Source organism: Podarcis bocagei, assembly GCF_964188305.1.
Source record: "Podarcis bocagei genome assembly, chromosome: 5".
In the NCBI taxonomy this organism is placed as follows: domain Eukaryota; kingdom Metazoa; phylum Chordata; class Lepidosauria; order Squamata; family Lacertidae; genus Podarcis; species Podarcis bocagei.
In genome coordinates, this window is record NC_138129.1 from 42,714,790 (window position 1) to 42,732,951 (window position 18,162).

At 44.8% G+C, this 18,162-nt stretch overlaps 1 protein-coding gene and 1 long non-coding RNA gene across 3 annotated transcripts in view; one reads left to right on the forward strand and one right to left on the reverse strand.

Annotated features, from left to right (window-relative positions):
* SLC45A3 (solute carrier family 45 member 3) overlaps positions 1-5,666 on the forward strand; it is a 52,157-nt gene extending 46,491 nt beyond the window's left edge. For both annotated transcript variants that reach the window (XM_081193499.1, XM_081193500.1), the window contains exons 4-5: positions 215-480; positions 4,508-5,666. In XM_081193499.1, the coding sequence (XP_081049625.1) occupies positions 215-480; positions 4,508-4,939 (698 nt within the window). In that variant the 3' untranslated portion in view covers positions 4,940-5,666. The remainder of the gene's footprint in view (positions 1-214; positions 481-4,507) is intronic.
* LOC308586709 overlaps positions 1-18,162 on the reverse strand; it is a 280,032-nt gene that overhangs the window by 141,882 nt on the left and 119,988 nt on the right. The window lies entirely within an intron of this gene.

Genomic DNA, 18,162 nt, shown 5'->3' on the forward strand with positions numbered 1-18,162 from the left:
TGCATTCATTTTTTTATCCTGCCCACCTCTTAATTGTGAAATGAGAACTTCTATACTGGAACAGCTAAGAAACACTTCTTAAAAATTGATAAGACTGAAAGCTGAACTAGCACTCAAAGCATTGCAGCTATTTGCCTTTATGAACCTAGCTATCTTGTTATTATGGCCCCTGGCTCTTCTCCATTTCACCCAATGTAAACACGTCTCTTCTCAGGGATTCGAATGGGTAGCCTGGGCCTCTTTCTCCAGTGCATCATCTCCATCATCTTCTCGACAATCATGGACCGGATGGTGAAGCAGTTTGGGACACGAATGGTCTACCTAGCCAGTGTGGCCTTATTCCCGCTGATGGCCATCATCATGTGCTTCTCTCAGAGTGTTGTCATCGTCACTGTTTCTGCCGCCCTGACAGGCTTCCCTTTCTCAGTGCTGCAGATCTTGCCGTACACACTGGCATCGCTTTATCATCATGAAAAACAGGTGGGGATGTGTATGTATATGTGTGTGTGAGAGAGAAAGTCCAGAGAGTCTTGACCAAAGTGGTTTTAATAGGGCCTAACAACTATGTGACTCATGTCTCTGAGCCATTTACATCAGCCTTCTTTTTTTGCTCCAGTAGTGGCAGTGAAGATTGAATAATCCATTGGTTTTTAAAGCAGGAGTGGGGAACATCTGGCCCTCCAGATGTTTCTGAGCTCCTACTTCCATCAGCCATAGCAAGCAAGGACAATGGTCAGGGATGATGGCAGCTGCCTTTTACAGCCAGATTTTCAATGACCTTGATGGGGTGCTTCCAGCCTGGGCATCAAATGTGGCCCTCTATTTCTGTCTATCAGGACCTTGGGATTCTCATTTTGCCAAAACCCCCTCCCCAGGCAACACCACCATTGGTCTTGCTCTTTGCCCTCTTAATGGGCTTTTGCCTGTCTAGAAGGTCACCCTGGACTGTGATATGGGATAATGACTCTTGCTTGCTTAAATGGAGGAGCGTGTATACAGTCGTACTTTGGAAGTCGAATGGAATCCATTCGACTTCCAAAACGTTCGGGAACCAAGGCGCGGCTTCTGATTGGCTGCAGGAAGCTCCTACAGCCAGTTGGAAGCTGCGATGGACATTTGGGTTCCAAAGAATGTTTACAAACCAGAACAATCACTTCCAGGTTTGCTGCGTTCGGGAGCCAAAATGTTCGTCTCGCAAGGCATTTGACTTCTGAGGTACGACTGTATGTGGAAATCTCTGAATTTTGTGCTGACATGATGTTTACTTAGCTCTGCATTGGATGCAAGCCATAATCCAGTGTTTTAATAATTCTAACTATGTTACACTCTCACTATAATTGTGTTAAACAGTTGTTACAATGCTTACATGTCACTGTATTACCTAATTGTCGTGCTATTAAGTGACATAATTACAGTATTGCATCTTGTTCAGGTTGTGCTGGAGGCAGATGTCCCTCTCCTTACTGAGTTATCCCCCTCTTGGGAGGCTGTTACTGCTCTCTAAGCTTCTTTCTCCTTTGCCTGTTGTCAACCCTTTGTGTCTATTTCCTTCGTTTGTTTGTTTTTGCTTCGCCTCTTTTCCCAAGTGAGTTACTCCATAACAGCTGCTAGCCCAGTGTTGTGAGAGCCTTCAGACTAAACATCTCTGAAGCTTCATGCTCGCAAGCTGTGTCAGATACAACGCTTGATCTTAGCCAAAAGGCCAAGTAGTGATACGAGCCACACACTCTGTTGACTCATGCTGAAAAGACCATTGAGCAAGGAACACTTTCATTTTTTTCTAACTGGTTGACTTCAGGTGGCACCTGTTTGATGCAGTTGGTGAAACACTCTTAAAAGACACCAATACCCCTCCCTTTGTTCTCCAAATGGTTATGGATCTATTTGGACTTTGGAGTTGGTCTTAGCTGGGGAAAGATTATATTGTCCCTTACTCCTTGTTTTAAGTCCTTGTTCCAACAGACTGCTGCTGCTCACCAACTCAGCCGCCATCTTCTATTTTTTTAAAAAATAATATTTATTACTTTTGTATATTGCAAAAAAGAGAAAAAAGCAAGCAAGAAAAAAAAACAAAAGAAAAAACAAAGAAGAAAAACAAAAAGAAAAAACAATACAATATATAAACAATACAGAACACAACCTAAACTCAAAACTAAACACATTAAACTAGGCTAAACAAACCCCACTCCCTATCCTTAACCCTGAATAGAACAAAACAAAAACAATTTAAAAACATACACTGTCTCTTTTCCATACTCTATTTTTCATTCCCTTGTTTCCTCGACCTCCTCACACCTCCCTTTTTGTGTTCCACTTCTATAAATTGTTTCGGCAAATCCTTTCCATCTTTCTCCATTTTCTGTGATATTGTAAATAACGTATTTTTTTTTAACCTTATTTTCCATTAAAACTAATATACTTATATGTATTTAACTCCTTATAACATTTCTGTTAAGCCCATAAAAAATAAGGGGGGAAAAATCATTCCACCATTTTTCTATCACTCATTAGTTTTACCATAAGTCTATATATAAACTTTAAATTTTCCAATCTTCTTCCACCATCTCCTCTCCCAGGTTTCGGATTCTGCCAGTCCTTTCCGTCAATTCCATAAAGTCCATCAACCTGGCGATCTTATGTCCGAGGCTCTTAACTCTTTTCCAAGTCCCTTCTGCAGATCTTCTTCATTTGCTTTAATGCTAAAGAGCAAATCTCGGGGAAACTCCAGCCTGTCCAACCTTTTCTTCCTTCTGAACAGATCAACTAAATTTCCATAGTTAAAGCTACAGTCCATGAAGTATTTCTGGGTATATTTCAAAATTCCTCCAATTCCAAAGGCCCCCAAAACTTCAATCTCCCCCAGGCCTAAGTCCATGTCCCAAAAGTCAGTTAATCCCTACATAAAAGCCTCTTTCCAACTTTCCTTCTTTAATCCAAGCCGGGATCCATTCCTCGGAGTCTGACTTTTCCTAGATTCAATCATAGAAGGCCTCAATTTATAATCCTCAATTTGCTTCTGAAAAACCACAGATCTCACTTGTATTATTTTATGTTCAACAACAGCGGCATTCTCCTTCTCCTCCTTCTCCTCCACCATTTGTCCTGCCAAAATGGGTTCCTGTACCAAGTCCTGAATTATTTCTATATTAGTGTTCGCTTTTTGACTCAAGTTGGTCACTTTCTGTTCCAAATTATCAACTTTGAAAGTCATGTCATCTATCTTCTTATGAAGCTGTCCCAGCGAACAGCTTATCTTGCATAAAACAGTCACAATGGCCTCTCCTGTCAACATTTTTAAATAATCCAAGGTCGCTCTCTGGTTCTCAGACTCCTTATCTGCCACTGGAAATCCCCCAGTTATATCCTGTAACAGTTTCAAAAGCTCCCTCTAGAGGGAAACAGTCTCCACTTGTATCAATTCTTTCAAGCGCAACTCAGGCATTAAAGATAAATTCAGTTACTTTTCCTCTTCTTTAAATGCAGAAAGGGACAATGGAAACAGTATCTTACTTTTATTTAGCTAGCTGTCAAATCCGTTCTGTCAAAAGCACTCTCTCCAAACGTCATCTGGCAGCCCGTTCCCAGGTTCAGAGCAGTGGTAATTTAATTTCTTCACTCTCTCCTGCAGGCTCACTAGATCCAAAATTTTCCCCTCTTCTCCTGCTTCCAAGGGGGTTTTTGTATTTTAAAACCGGTGGAAATTTGATCCTTTACCAAAAGCTTTCAAAGGCTTTAACTTGTAACGTCTTTGCTTCAGTCTATTTACAAAAATGGGAGTCGGACTTCCTGTTTATAACCTTCCCGTTTCAGTGCCGAATTAAAGTATTTAAGAATCCAATTTTCCGTTTTACTCACGAGTAGTTGTTTAAGGTCCAATTGTCCACAGGAAAAATTCAGCGCTCTCCGGCAACAGCAATGCGGCTTCACTCCGTGAAAGAAGCAGTCGATTCAAAGCACCGCGCCACTCACCCCATGTCGCTCCGGATCCCCAAAACAGGGTTTCCCCGCGAGTAGGGGATGCGCAAAGGTGCCAGCCGAATCCCACGTCCACAGGCTTCTACCGCCTGTGGTTTTTAATGGGTCTCTGCCTCGCCGTGGCGGTTTAGACCCTGTTTTCCACGGAGCGGATTCCTCCCGATCAGAGGAAATCCGCCATTGCCAGAGGCGCCAACCTGGAAGTCCCCAGCCGCCATCTTCTATAGTCTGGGTCTTCTTCAATTTCTGCTAATGATGTGTCAAAAGAGAAGTTCTTTGCTGCTGCAGCAGCCACTAAAGTGCTGCCTTCTACAAGGTGCTGCTCTGTACACTCACTGGCTCTGTTTTAACTGCACAGCCCTTAAACGGGTTGTATTTTCCATGTGTTTGGAACTGAAGTGAACTCCCGTTTCCATCAAGCACTGATCATTTTCTGCCTAGTTTGTATCAAATTTCACATTCTGTTGCTCTCAATGTTTTTGTAGGGTTGCATTGTAGCATCTTACCCTCCCCTCCCCCCTGTCCATTTCAGATATACTTGCCCAAATATAAAAGTAAAGAAGAAGACGCAGCTCAGCTGGAGAAGAAACACGGCTTCCTCAAGAGCCACCTTCCTGGACAAAAAGTGACTTGCCAGAATGGACACGGCGGAAGCCTTTTCTCCCCGCCTGTTGCAGGCTCGGCTCTGTGCGTCAGCTCGCCCTGTGAAGTCTCTCTCATCATGATGGTGGGAGACTCGGACACGGCAGCAGCAAGCCGAGGCATCTGTTCGGACTTGGCCATCCTGGACAGTGCATTCCTCCTTTCTCAGGTCATCCCCTCCCTCCTCATGGGCTCCCTTGTCCAGTTCACGCAGTCCGTCACCGCTTACATGGCATCAGCTACTGGCTTTGGGCTGGTGGCCATTTACTTTGCAACCAAAGTGATCTTCGACAAAAGTGACATGGCCAAGTACTCTGTGTAGGAGGGGGAAAGGCTGCCGAGGGAATTTCACACATTGAAACGGGTCAACCAAGAAGAGTCAAGTGGTGCACATTGCGGCCTCTTTCTCCCTGCCAGGTTGTGCTGTAATGAGACGTGCAAAAAACAGAAAGAAAAAGAAACCTGGCTCCCTCTGGTTGAAGGAAAAGCAGTGCTAGGCTGATCTCAGGGTATCTAACGAAAGGGAGTCTGGTTTACTGTTGTCTGTTTCTCCCTAATGCCTTCATTGAAGTGCCTCTGCACAGAAGCCCGCAGCAGACACTTGCGGGTGTGAAAAGTAAAATGCCATCCTTTCTGCAACAGGGTACTTGCTCTGATAGCTTTGTCACATGGCATGGCGGGATGGTGGCACAGTGCAGGAAGGGACCAAAGCTGTAATTAAACTCACTTCTTAAGCCCCTGCTCACACCATTGCAAATGGGAAGGGGGTGGGCGCTGAGCTGCATTTGCTGGACTCTCTCTCCAGAGCTGTGTGGCCTGCAGGCCCCAACCCCACGCTGTCTGAAGCAAGGGAGCCTGCTTGGCACGAGTAGGCTTTCAGCAGGATTCATTAACATTGCAGGCCCTGTGCTTTAGACATGGACACAATTGCCCTCAGAAGCCAATAGGACTTTAGTCGTGGCTTTGCTGTTGCTTGGTCTTCATGTGGGAATACTGAGTCGTCACGCCCATGTAACATAACATTTTGGGTATTGGTGTGAACTGGGGGGGGGATTTGTGAAGGAGATTGCAGATGGGCACATCTGTAGAAATAACCCCTTCCCCATAGTAGCTGTTCCAGATGTGCCTGCAGGTCGGAACCCAAGATCAAGGTGGTATAAATAAGCTGAGCAGGGCTCCGTAGGAGGGGGCTTGTTTAGCAGAGGATGCTGCGGCTGAGCTGGCGGCAAGTCTGCAGTGGCGTGACGGAAATTAAAACCTTGGTCATCATCCGATACTTTCCCCTGTGTATGCCCCAAATAGAGCTTGCTGTTTGTGCAAACAGAGAGGCTCGCAGAAACGTAGGTTGAAGAACATGCTCCTCTGGGGGACCTGGCTTTAAGTGACTGACTGGCGCAGACACATTACACTACCTTCCACTGTGCAGTCCTGAAAAAAGAGGCCTAGTGTGCCAGCAAGGTTGAAAAAATAAAAACCTTGCTCCCGTTAAGGTGATGTGGCCAGCCTGGTTGTGCTAAAGGGCTCTGTGTTGTTGTTTTTTAAAGCACACCACCCAACTGTGTTTTTGTATACCACAAGGCACGCTCTGGGCAGAGGTTTTTTCCAGTGTGTGATCCAGTATTTCTACCACCCAGATAGTGTAGAGGCTCTCCTTAGGTTGAGCAAGCTATGCAAAGCAAACTGCTCTCTCTTGAAACATATTCTGTAGCTGTTGTCGCTGCTGCAAAGCAGTTTTCAATGAGCCGTTTGCAGAGCACCATGCAGTGCAGGCAGTTGTAACTTGGAGAGTGTGGAAATTGCACATCCAGTACTGAAAAAGTTCAGGGAATGTAAAACTCTGTGATTGAGAAGCCAAACCCCTTCCCCCAAAGTAAGATAACCTGTCCTATTGGGTTCAAGAAATTTGAATGAAAAAAAGTTGCTGTAACTAGCTCAGGACCAAACTTGATATGATGTTAATTATGTGAATTCAATTAAGGTGCACTTTGTGGGGGGTGGAGTGGGTGGGGTTATATTACTAGCAGCCTCAAAGAAGCCTGTACAGTCTCTGGAGGGACCACTGTCTCTCTCCCTGCTGTGGTCCTAACAAAAATTACCCCTCTAAAGCTTCTATTTGTTTGTCAGTGGAAACCTCTACTGGTGCCACAGGGAGCCTCCACTGGCACCAAAAACAAATTGCTAGGAGAGGAGAAAAGCATCCTGTTCTCCCAGTTGTCTACCAGATGCCCACAGGAAGCCTGAAAACATGACTTGAGTGCAGTAGCACTCTTTCCTTATACTGGCCACCCCTGGGAGGTGTAGTTCAGGGCCAAAGTTCTCCACAACTTGGGCAGGGAGAGGCTCTGACACACTCTTCTCCAGTCCTGGATAACCCCATCTGCCTGAGTAAATGTGTGCATCCAGTTGCTCTACGTGTCAACCAGAGCGAAGGAGACATTTTCTTTAATTTGCCTCTTCCACATTCTTACTCAGCCTATGGACTCGCCTAGTTGCTCTTGACCTTGACCTAACAGAAACAAACAGAGCAACAGCTTTCACCAACTGGTGGTGGCAGTTCCTGCTCAGGGTTTGGGAGGATGGGAGGGCTTATCTTACAAGCAGCAACCCCCCCCCCAAAACACCTGTGACACCTCTCCTCTCACAGCTATTCTACAAACCCTCTAGAGCAGCCTTTCTCAACCTGTGGGTCCCCAGATGCTGTTGAACTACAACTCCCATCACCCCTAGCTAGCAAGGCCAGAGCTCAGGGATGATGGGAGTTGTAATCCAACAACATCTGGGGACCCACAGGTTGAGAACCACTGCTCTACGGAATCCTCATTGATGGCTTAGGAACCCAGCATCTAGGTCAGGAATTTTCAGTCTTTTGAAATCAAGGACCCACCTTAAGCCCAAATGTGCAACAGATGACCCACTCCTTAACATTTTCCCATTGCACTTGGTTCTGCTGCTGCTGTCATGACCCACCTTAGTTCAGGCTGTGACCCAGGAGTGAGTCCCAACCCACCAGCTGAAGACTAGGAAGTTGAGGAAATGTGAGTGGTGCTAGCCAGGAAGCAGGTTTAGAGGACAAGGGCAAGCTGGGAAATGGGAGAGGCTCCACTCCATCTCCGGTGTCAGGGGAGGGGTGTGTATGTGTGTGTAAGATGCGCACACAACACTGTCTGGTGCACCCCTTCTAAGAAGAATGGCATGCTGTTACTGGGCAAGTAAGGGCGACGACTGTGCTTGGAAACTGGCATGAGTACAAATTGGAATAAATCAGATCAAGCTTTCTTCTCGGGGAATTGCGCATTATGGGTGTGGTCCAAGTGATGGTTACAGATTACTATGTAGAAAAAAGTTTGAAGCTATTCGTTCTCGAGGACACTGGCATCTGCAGCTAACAAGAGAGAGCCAAGGGCTTGAGGGATGGGTTTAGATGTGGGGGCTATAAGGGCTGAGTCGAATATCCCAAGTAGAGCTTGTCGCCCAAAACCTAAGCTTGAGCCAAAATGATACCTAAAAGCAGAGTCTTGCACTCTTGAGCACTTGCAAGTATATCAGATATGGGGACTAGAGAAATGTCACTTGTGCCTGTATTCTGCAATATGAAACTTTGAAGCTGTGTGCCATCCTCTTTGAGCCTCTTAATTTCCTGTTTCCTGGAAGCAATGAAATTTCTGTGGTTGTGCAGCTGGAAAAGAATATTTTGAAACTTTAAACTGCCCAGGCTGCTGCTTTCTACCATATTTTTTTGCGTCTTAATTTGGGAGGGAAGAGAATGTTGCTGCTTCTAACCCTGCCCCAAGATGGATTAGAAGAATTTTACAGTTGGAAAGGACACTGCCTAGTCCAACACTGTCCAGTGCAGGAAGCTTGCATTGCTGCATCCCTGGCAGAAGGTTGCTCAGCCTCTGCTTAAATGCTTCCTGTGAGGGAGACCTCTCTACCTCCCAGTCTGTTCTGAGCATCCACCAGCTCCAGTGATCTGCAGTGTTGTATTCGGCAACCAGCCACAAATCTTCATTCCCTAGCAAATAGCCAGGTCTAAATAAGCACGGTTGTTAGGAACGCTCTCTTTTTACACTTGATATGGATCACTGAAGAATCCATCCAGCCATTGGGCAACGGATGGACACATCCCTACTATTGCTGTATGGCCAGTATTAGCTCAGATACACATGGGGTCCATTTTGCAAGCTTTCTTAGAGATCAGTTGGGTGGCAAGTTCTGACTCCTATGTTACTGATGTGCTTCATCTGTCGTCGTCCCCCCTGCCACCCTCCAGCTTTATTTAAAGGGAATTTATTATCATTGTTTGGGCCAGTGATTGGGTGGTGCCTTTACTTCTCGACAAGAGATTCCTTTGGATCATTTGTTTTGGCGGAATGTATTTCCCATTCTGTGTCTTGCAAAGCACTGTCTGCAAACAAATTGTGATTCTATTTATTTAGGGAAGTAAATATTTTGTACAGTTTATGTGCAGGGGGTATTAAAATTTATTAAGGAGTGGAAATCTTTAAAAAAAGTGTATGTGTTTGTTTCTTAAATTAACAGATGCCAAGTTTTTTTTAAATTATTAAAAACAACTTGTATACCGCTTTACTACATTGTCTCTAAGCGGTATACAAGAAATAAAATACAGAAAAGGTGAAAATCAGTTAAAACTATAAAATCTGATTTCAGCCAAAATGCCTGCTGGTAAAATGACATAAAATATAAAATAGACACTGGATGACCTCAACTGGAAGAGAGCTCCACAAAATTGGGTCCATGTGGTAGATACAAACCATGCACCCAAGTCATTGGGGACCACTAACAGTGACTCCCCCAAAGACCTCAGTGATCGGGCAGGGATATAAGGGATTAGGTGGTCCTTGAGGCACCCTGGACCCAAGTTGTTAAGGACCTTATAAATTCATACAAGAATATTGAACCTGGCCTAGTAGCATATGGGCAACCAGTGCAAGCTTTTGAGCACTGCTGACAATAGTCTTTCCCCATCAACCTGCAGCATTTGGTGCCAATTAGAGCCTCTGGACCAGGCCCAAGAGTAGAACCTCATGGAGCACATGGCCATAATCAAGTCCTGAGTTACTAATGTGTGAATCACTGTGGCCGCGCTACCCTTTTCCAAGAATGGCTGTCGTTGATGCACAAACTGTAGGTAGTAAAAGGCACTAGAATGGACCCAGGAACAACCCGAAAATCTAAGCCTGTTCTTTCAGTGGTAGTGCAACCCCATTCAGAACAGACTAATACCCTTGTGGTGGAAAGAAAGGTTACGTTCCAACCGTACACATCCATGCATAAGAAATGGGAGAAAGGGGAAATTGTGAAGAAAGAGTATACATGAGTAGCCAGCAGTTGCAGGGTGAAGGTCAGGTGGGCTGAAGCTCAGAATGAGAGAGGTTAAAAATAATATTACAGGCTTATTCAGCCATGTTTGAAGCAAGACGAAGAATGTGCAAGTAGGTGCTTTGCATGGAGAAGGAGAAATGCTATTGGGTGACAGAGATGGCAGAACTGCTCAATGTCTATTTGACTCTGTCTTCAATCAAAAGGAAAGCAGTGCCCATGCTTGTGACAACAGAATAAACTACGCAAGGAGTGAGATGAAGCCTAGGATAGAAAAAGAGGGAGTATGAGAACACCTGACTACTTTAAATGAATTCAGATCTCCAGGGCCTGGTGAGCTGCACCCAAGGGTACTAAAAGTGCATGCAGATGTAATCTCAGATCTTTGAGAATTATTGGAGAACAGGTGAGCTCCCTGGAGACTGTTCTCCCCATCTTCAAAAAGGGGGGAAAAGAAGATCCAGGTAACTACCAACTTATAGCTTGATGTCAATACCAGGAAGGGTCCTAGAACAGTTGGTCTTTAAGCACTTAGAAAAGGATGCTGTGATTACTAAGCCCCAGCATGGGTTTCCTCCAAAACAAGCCATGCCAGACAGCTCTACAATTCTATGAGTCTGCGAGCCTTCATCCAGGTAAGTAGGAGAATTACACAGTTCAAAGATGCATTACAGCCAGGCAAAGATGCTCAAGGAAGTCACTGAGCAGGGGCAGTGAAAGGTGTGGCCTACAGAGAAAAGGAATGGCCCAGAGCAGGCACCCCCAACCTTCGGCCCTCCAGATGTTTTGGCCTACAATTCCCATCATCCCTGACCACTGGTCCTGTTAGCTAGGGATCATGGGAGTTGTAGGCCAAAACATCTGGAGGGCTGCAGGTTGGGGATGCCTGGCCTAAAAAAGGTAAAGGAAACCCTGACCATTAGGTCCAGTCATGACAGACTCTGGGGTTGCAGTGCTCATCTCGCTTTATTGGCCGAGGGAGTCGGCGTACAGCTTCCAGGTCATGTGGCCAGCATGACTAAGCTGCTTCTGGCAAACCAGAGCAGCGCACAGAAACGCCATTTACCTTCCTGCTGGAGCGGTACCTATTTATCTACTTGCACTTTGACATGCTTTCAAACTGCTTGGTTGGCAGGAGCAGGGACCGAGCAATGGGAGCTCACCCTGTTGCGGGGATTTGAACCGCTGACCTTCTGATCAGCAAGTCCTAAGCTCTATCTTTTAACCCACAGCGCCACCTGTGTCCCATGCCTGGCCTAGAGAGCCACAAATTGGCCCATATGCCAGAGGCTCCCCACCACTGGCATAAACACAGTGGTGGGGAGCCTCAAATGAAAATTTGAGCTCAGTATTTTCTTTGCTAAAGCTTCTATATGGAATTCCATTAGCAGGCTTCCCAGAGAACTACATTGGATGTGGGGGGATGGCAGATTTAAATTTTACCCACCACTGAATATTCATGCCTGGGGGGTGGGAACCACCCACTGATTGCTGCCTGTCATGCAGCTGTTGGCACAATGTCAGAAAGGCAAAAGTGTACACAAACAGAACAAGGCAAAAGGAAGTAGAAGATATCAAAACGTTTGCCTCAATAAAACAACCTTTGGCCTCTCTTAACAAATACCCAGAATTTGCTAAGGCAAGGATGGTGAACTATTTTTCTTCCTGAGATCTTATATTAACCTAATTTCTGCTGCAACACTGAATGAAGAAAGAAGTTGAGGTATCATCCTTTGAGGCTATTTCTGAATTTGCAAGTATAAAATCATAGAATGGTAGAGTTGGATGGAACTCTGAGGGTCATCTCAAGTTCAACTCCCTGCAATGAAGGAGCTCAACTAAAGCACTCATGACAGATGGCTATCCAACCTCTGCTTAAAAACCTCCAAGGAAGGAGAGCCCACAATATCCATTCCACTGCTGAACATCTCTTACTGTCAGAAAGTTCTTCCTGATGTTTAGTCAGAATCTCCTTTCTTTCTTGTAACTTGAATCCATTGGTTCAAGTTCTACACTCCAGAGCAGAAGAAAACAAGCTTGTTCCATGTGACAGCCCTTTAGATATATCAAGATGCCTATCAGATCTGCTCTCAGTCTCTGTTTTTCCAGGCTAAACATACTCAGCTCCCTCAACTGTTCCTCATAAGGCTTGGTTTCCAGACCCTTGATCATCTTGGTGGCCTTCCTCTGCAAAGGATCTGGTTGCAAAAATAAAGGCTTTATGAACAGAAATCTGACCAACACTTATCTAGTATGGTAACTCTAGGCCCCAGCGCTGATAAATATTGAAGACAAAATGGGAATAGGGGATGTAGTACTAGATATAATATAGACTAGTAGAGATGAATATGTGCAAAGGTAACAAGTAATGTCGCACTTAAAACTTTTTTTTAAGGACTTAATAGATAAATAGGTACCACTCTGGCGGGAAGGTAAATGGCATTTCCGTGCGCTGCTCTGGTTCGCCAGAAGCCGCTTAGTCATGCTGGCCACATGACCCAGAAGCTGTACACCAGCTCCCTCGGCCAGTAAGCGAGATGAGTGCTGCAACCCCAGAGTCGATCACGACTGGACCTAATGGTCAGGGGTCCCTTTACCTTTTAGTATTGTATGCCAATGAGTATAAAGAAAATGTACAGTTTCCCTCCCTATGCTGTCACTAATAAGCTCTTAGCTGCCTGTATGCTGGGAGTGTAGCATTTATCTTGCCAAAAGCTGAGCATATCTTCAAAGCAATTAAAGAAATTAGTGGAACAACAACAAGCCATTGGCTGAGGAGTGGCTTAAAGCGTGGAATGCTATCCTGTTGAATAAACTTAACAGTAGTAATTAGATCTAAATTAGGGGGAAATCTCAGCTATAAATGATGATTTTGAGAAATGGAAGGAGGGGATACTTTGGGGTATGCTTCCATTTATTTAAGCATTTAGAAAGGAGGAACAGCCCAAGAGGCAGGGAAATTTGGCAACCGACCCACTGATACAGGCCCATGCAACTTTAGGCTGGGAAATAAATCTGGTTTGTTTCCACTGCTTCGGTTGCAGACCAACTTCCTTTGGCAACAGGTACCTGTTGGGGAAAGTGGTACAGTGAGGGCTGAAGTCCAGTGTCCCTTCAGGCTAAAGTCCAGTGTCCCACAGTCTAACTCTCCCCCCTCACATTAGTATCCAGAGAGTGGCAGATTATGGGGGTAGCAGCAAACAAGCCCTATGTCAGCACCTAGACCCAAGTGGGCATGTTTTAAAAATATCTTTTGTAGACAGGAGGTGACCAGCTAGTTATGTACATTTACTATGTTTACTACAGTATATGCTTGTTATAGTATTTTTACTTTAAAGTATATATTGGACATTGGCCAACATAGTAGTTCCTAGAACCAGTCACAGTATCTCAGCCTATCCTACCCCACAGGGTTGTAGTGATGATGAACTGGGGAGGAGGATGACTATGTACTATGTTCAGCCAGGAGCTCTGGCCAGCTCCAGTGCTGGTGGCCTTGCTTTTTTAACGAAGGCGTTTTTGTCTTTTCAACTCATCAAAAACTGAGGCTGATACACATCTTGTCCAGTTGGTGGTGCTATAAGATGTTGTAAAATCTAGAAAGCAGCACTGTGGTTAGGATTTTACATTCACTGAAGTCCCTTTATTTTGTGGGTTTCAGCTAGTCCTCTGGTTACTGTCAGTGCATCAGTCCCTTCTATGTTACTAAACTTTTGGTCATAAATCCCAGTTTAGTGATCCAGAAAGTCCCACTTTGGAACAAGCTGCTGCCAGCTTGTTAAACCTGTGATGGTGTCTTTGCTCAGCAACTGATCCTTCCCTTGTTTCTCTAATCATAGGTTTCTCTCGGTCTAGGTAAGCCACTACACCACTTTTTTATTATTCTGGATGGTTAGTAATTAATTAATTACTTTAACAGATTCATATGCCACTCCTCTTCAAAGCTTCAAGGGCAACTAATCATAAAATATAACAGCAAACTTGGTTCTCTTTGTGGGTCTTTAGGCGGCATCACCATCAGTACACGAGATAAAAATAGTTGCAGACTCAGGAACATCCCAAAGTTTTCAGAAGTACAAAAAACACCTTCCTGAGCAGGAGTGGGGAACTGTGGTCCTCCAGATGTTGCCAGATTCTAAACAGCCAATACCATTTTTCCAGGGAACTATGGGAATTGTAGCTCTCTGAGGGGGGAAAGGTCTCCTAACAGCTCTCCGCATCCTTAACAAACTACAGTTCCTAGGATTCTTTGAGGGAAACCAGTACTGTTTAAAGTGGTATGATACTGCTTTAAATGTTGTAGTGCAGTTGGGGCACCAGGGAAGTCCACCCCTCCCCCCCAATATTGACAAGACATGTTGCCAGGCTGGCAGCCTTGAATTACTGGAAGTTTCTAAGCCCTCTTCAAGGTATCCACCTTTGTTTATCTCTTCCCCGGCATTCCCACACATCATGGCCGAGCATCACAGAAAAGTTGTACTCTGCAGAGGGCAGTGCCTGTGCAATTGCAATGCAATTGCTAGGAATGCTGGAGTTGCTAGTTCTCCAAGTTGCAGATTGGCAGGGGCAAATTCAACACGTGCATCTGCAGGATGGCAAAAGGGGCACCCCTAGGAATTATTTGTGTCATACAGCTATTCACCACGTGAATTTGATACATTAAACCATGAATCAGCCCCAGGCTACATGATTACATGCCTTAAAACCTACAGCCATAGAATCACAATATTTGGGTTGGAAGGGACCCCACGAGTCATCTAGTCCAAACCCCTACCATATAGGGCAGGTGAGAAAATTTCAAAATAATCATCATCATTCCATTCATGTTTACTATTGAAATCTTCTTAATTTCATTAATATCACAGTCATTCTATTATTTTGTCTGCATACCTGCACCTTCAATTGACATTCCCAGGGTGGCTTACTTTTTTAAACAACAGTAGCAACAACAACAACAACAACAACAACAACAACAACAACAACAACAACAACAACTAAATAAAAAACCACAATATCAACAATAAAACTGCTTCAGCCTATTTAGTCCCATTGATGTCAATAGCACAACTGCTTGTAAGTTACTGCCTTGGAAAAAATGGGCCAAAAGTAAAAGCTTCAGGCCATTAAAACTCATGGCTGTTCCCTGTCTTAGGGCACTACCTGTTAAAACATGCAATTTCACTGTGGCAGAAATCTGGGCAGTTCCCTAAATAAATTAAAGAAAGAAAGATCAGGCATGCCGGCAGCCTGCAGAAGAGAAGTTAACGATGGCAACTTCTCATTACCATTCCTAGTCAGCTAATTAACTGCAAGTTAATGCAAGCACCTAAAGCCTTCTGGGGAGAAAGGGGTAATGGTAACGATCATGCCGGATCATGCTCTAGGGATGAGAGAGTACAACTGCCATGGTGAGTGAATTAAAGAACTTCATCCTGTCATGTGTGGCATGAGACATAGCAGTCCTCTGTTGACAGGATGCTTGATTTCCCAACCTGGTGCCCTCCAGATCAGGGGCAGTCAGTGTGGTGCCCTGAAACACCCACCATCCCTGACCATTGGTCATGCTGGCTGGAGCTGATGGAAGTTGGAGGCCAACATCTGGAAGGGACCAAATTGACTCTGCTCCAGATGTTGCTGGATTCCAACTTCCACTAGCCTCAGCCACCATGACCAATGATCAGGGAAGATGGGAGTTGTATTCCAACATCTAGAGAACATTAGGGTTCCTTCTGGATGAAGGCAGTTCACTGAGCATTCATCCCGATTTGTTCCCACCCGGTTTGCAACGGTGCTGGATGATGTTGCATCACTCAAACCATTACTCCATTATGTTGCATTGCATTTCCCCTCTGTGCTCCTACTTATAGGAAAAAGATGGATCTTTTGGAGAAGTGGGTTTGTTGCTCAAGAGCTTTGAATCAATTTTAACTGTGCAACCTTAATTTGCTGGTATGTGACTGAATCCCACCTGAAAATAGTGACTGTCTGGGAGCACCACAGGTTGGGGAAGGCTGCTATAGACAAGCCCTGTCTTCTTATACTGCTGCTGCTTAGCACTAAAATATTGCTATTTGAAGCATTTAACACACATTGTCTCAATAATCCTTAAGACAATGCTGTAAGATGGGGCATTGTGATTATCCCCACACTGCAAGGGGAGAGGGGGCTGAGGCATCAGTGGCTTGCGGAAGGCTATTTATGCTGCAGTCCTGCACCCATTTGCCAGGGAGTAAGTCTCCATGAGCTCAGTGGAGCTTACTCCTCAGTAGACATGCTGCAGTGCTGTTGAACTCCCAACTCCCATCAGCCCCAGAATGACCAGTGACTAGAGATTATGGCAATTCAGAAACATCTGGAGAGCCACAGGCTCCACATCCCTTTGGCCTAGTTAAACACTTTGGCCCCGTGTTTAAATCACTGGGGGGCGGGGAGGGTAGAGAGAGGAAAGGAAAGAATTGGCATCCGCAGCCAACATCATTGGGCAACTGACAGGACACTAAGTCCCACTGGTGCTGCCCTCTTCCCTTGCCCCCCCCCACCCCCCAATGCTGGGTAGTCTTAGAGATACCATTTAAAACTTCTCACAATGAACTCAGGCATTGTACCTGCCCTACATTACAGCACTGTTTCCCATTAGGCCTAACACAGAAGGAAGCCTACCAGACTGAGGCCAGTTTGCATAGGACCAGGGCCTGACCAAGACATTTTGCTGCCTGAGGTGAAGGGAATTGGTGGGACACATGCCCCAAACACCCATGCAGAAATTGATTGGACCATCAGGTGAGGGCAGCAAGTTTGTTTAGGAGGTGCAGGGCACTCACAGCTGTTCTCAAACACCTTGCCACTAGTTCTCGCCCTCCAGTGACTGCCACCTAAGGCAGCCACCCTGCCCTACCTAATGGTAGAGAGCTTGTGAGAGCTCTCTCAAAGCTGTAGTTGCCAAAGAGGGTCTAACCCCCACTTTATTTATTGCTTGTATTTATATCCCACCTTTCTTCCAAGACGCTCAAGGTGGCATACATAGTTCTCCTTCCCATTTTATCTTCACAGCAGCCCTGTGTGCTGGGTTAGGCTGGCATGCATTGACTAGACCAAGGTCAAACAGTCAACTTCATGGCTGAGTAAGGATTTAAACACTGGGCTCCCAACACTCTGACCACTACACCACACTGTGATGACCCCATGGCTATTCGTTTTAGAAGGCTACCAGGAACAGTGAGGTATATGGATGGCCTCATACTTCCACCCCACATAAACCAAGTGAATTGTTTGGAATCATATTTGGAAGTTTAATCACATAAGAGATGCTCTGGCAAGGACTGCACACCACTGATAAAAGTCTTCCTCACCGTGTGCTGTGCCCTTGGCAGGATAGTCTGCTCAGTTCCCTCAGCAAGAGTATTTTGTATTGTCTGCAGAATCAAGTCGCCAAAGAATGAAGCTTTTTCAGAGGATTTCTAGATGGCCTCACATTTGGAGGGGGGGATGTTGAGGGTGGAGCTTCTCCAAGAAAGCAAAAGTAAAAACCAGGTGTGGTATAAATATAGACTAATAATAATGGCAATACATAGTGTCCCTGACTTCGCCTGTCATTTAATAAATGCTTAAGACATACATCCAGCATGCCTAGTTTTCTCCCCATTTTTCCAACTGCACACTGAGAAAGCCTTGCCTTAAATTGATGATCTGATATGCAATAGCAATAGCATATGGTATGTTCGAAGTTCTCAAAATTAATGGAAGTGAACAGCACCAATAAACATGAGACCAATTTATGGCACCATGCTGTGCTGTGTATATTGTACACCACACTACTAGTGATACAATGCTGAACTACTTTGAGGTTTTCTTGTTTGGTTTCTACAATCAAGAGGAATATAAATTTAATGAAATACATATGATGTGCAGATCATATACAGTAATAAACTGCAGATGATCTTCCCACCATCTAAGTATAACATTTCATTCATTAGTTTTTAAAAATATTGTTAATGTTTAACTTACATTGGACATATTTTTGGAAACACATGCACCCCTGATATTCACATACCTAGGTCTGGGGAGGCACACACACCTGGTTGAGAAATACAGATATAACTAAATTGAAGAATATATTGCCTTGATTCAGAAGGTTTGCATGCTATCAGACTTCATTCTCTGATGGGATTTCAGCATAGCTGAGCAAGGGAAGGACTTCCCCCAATG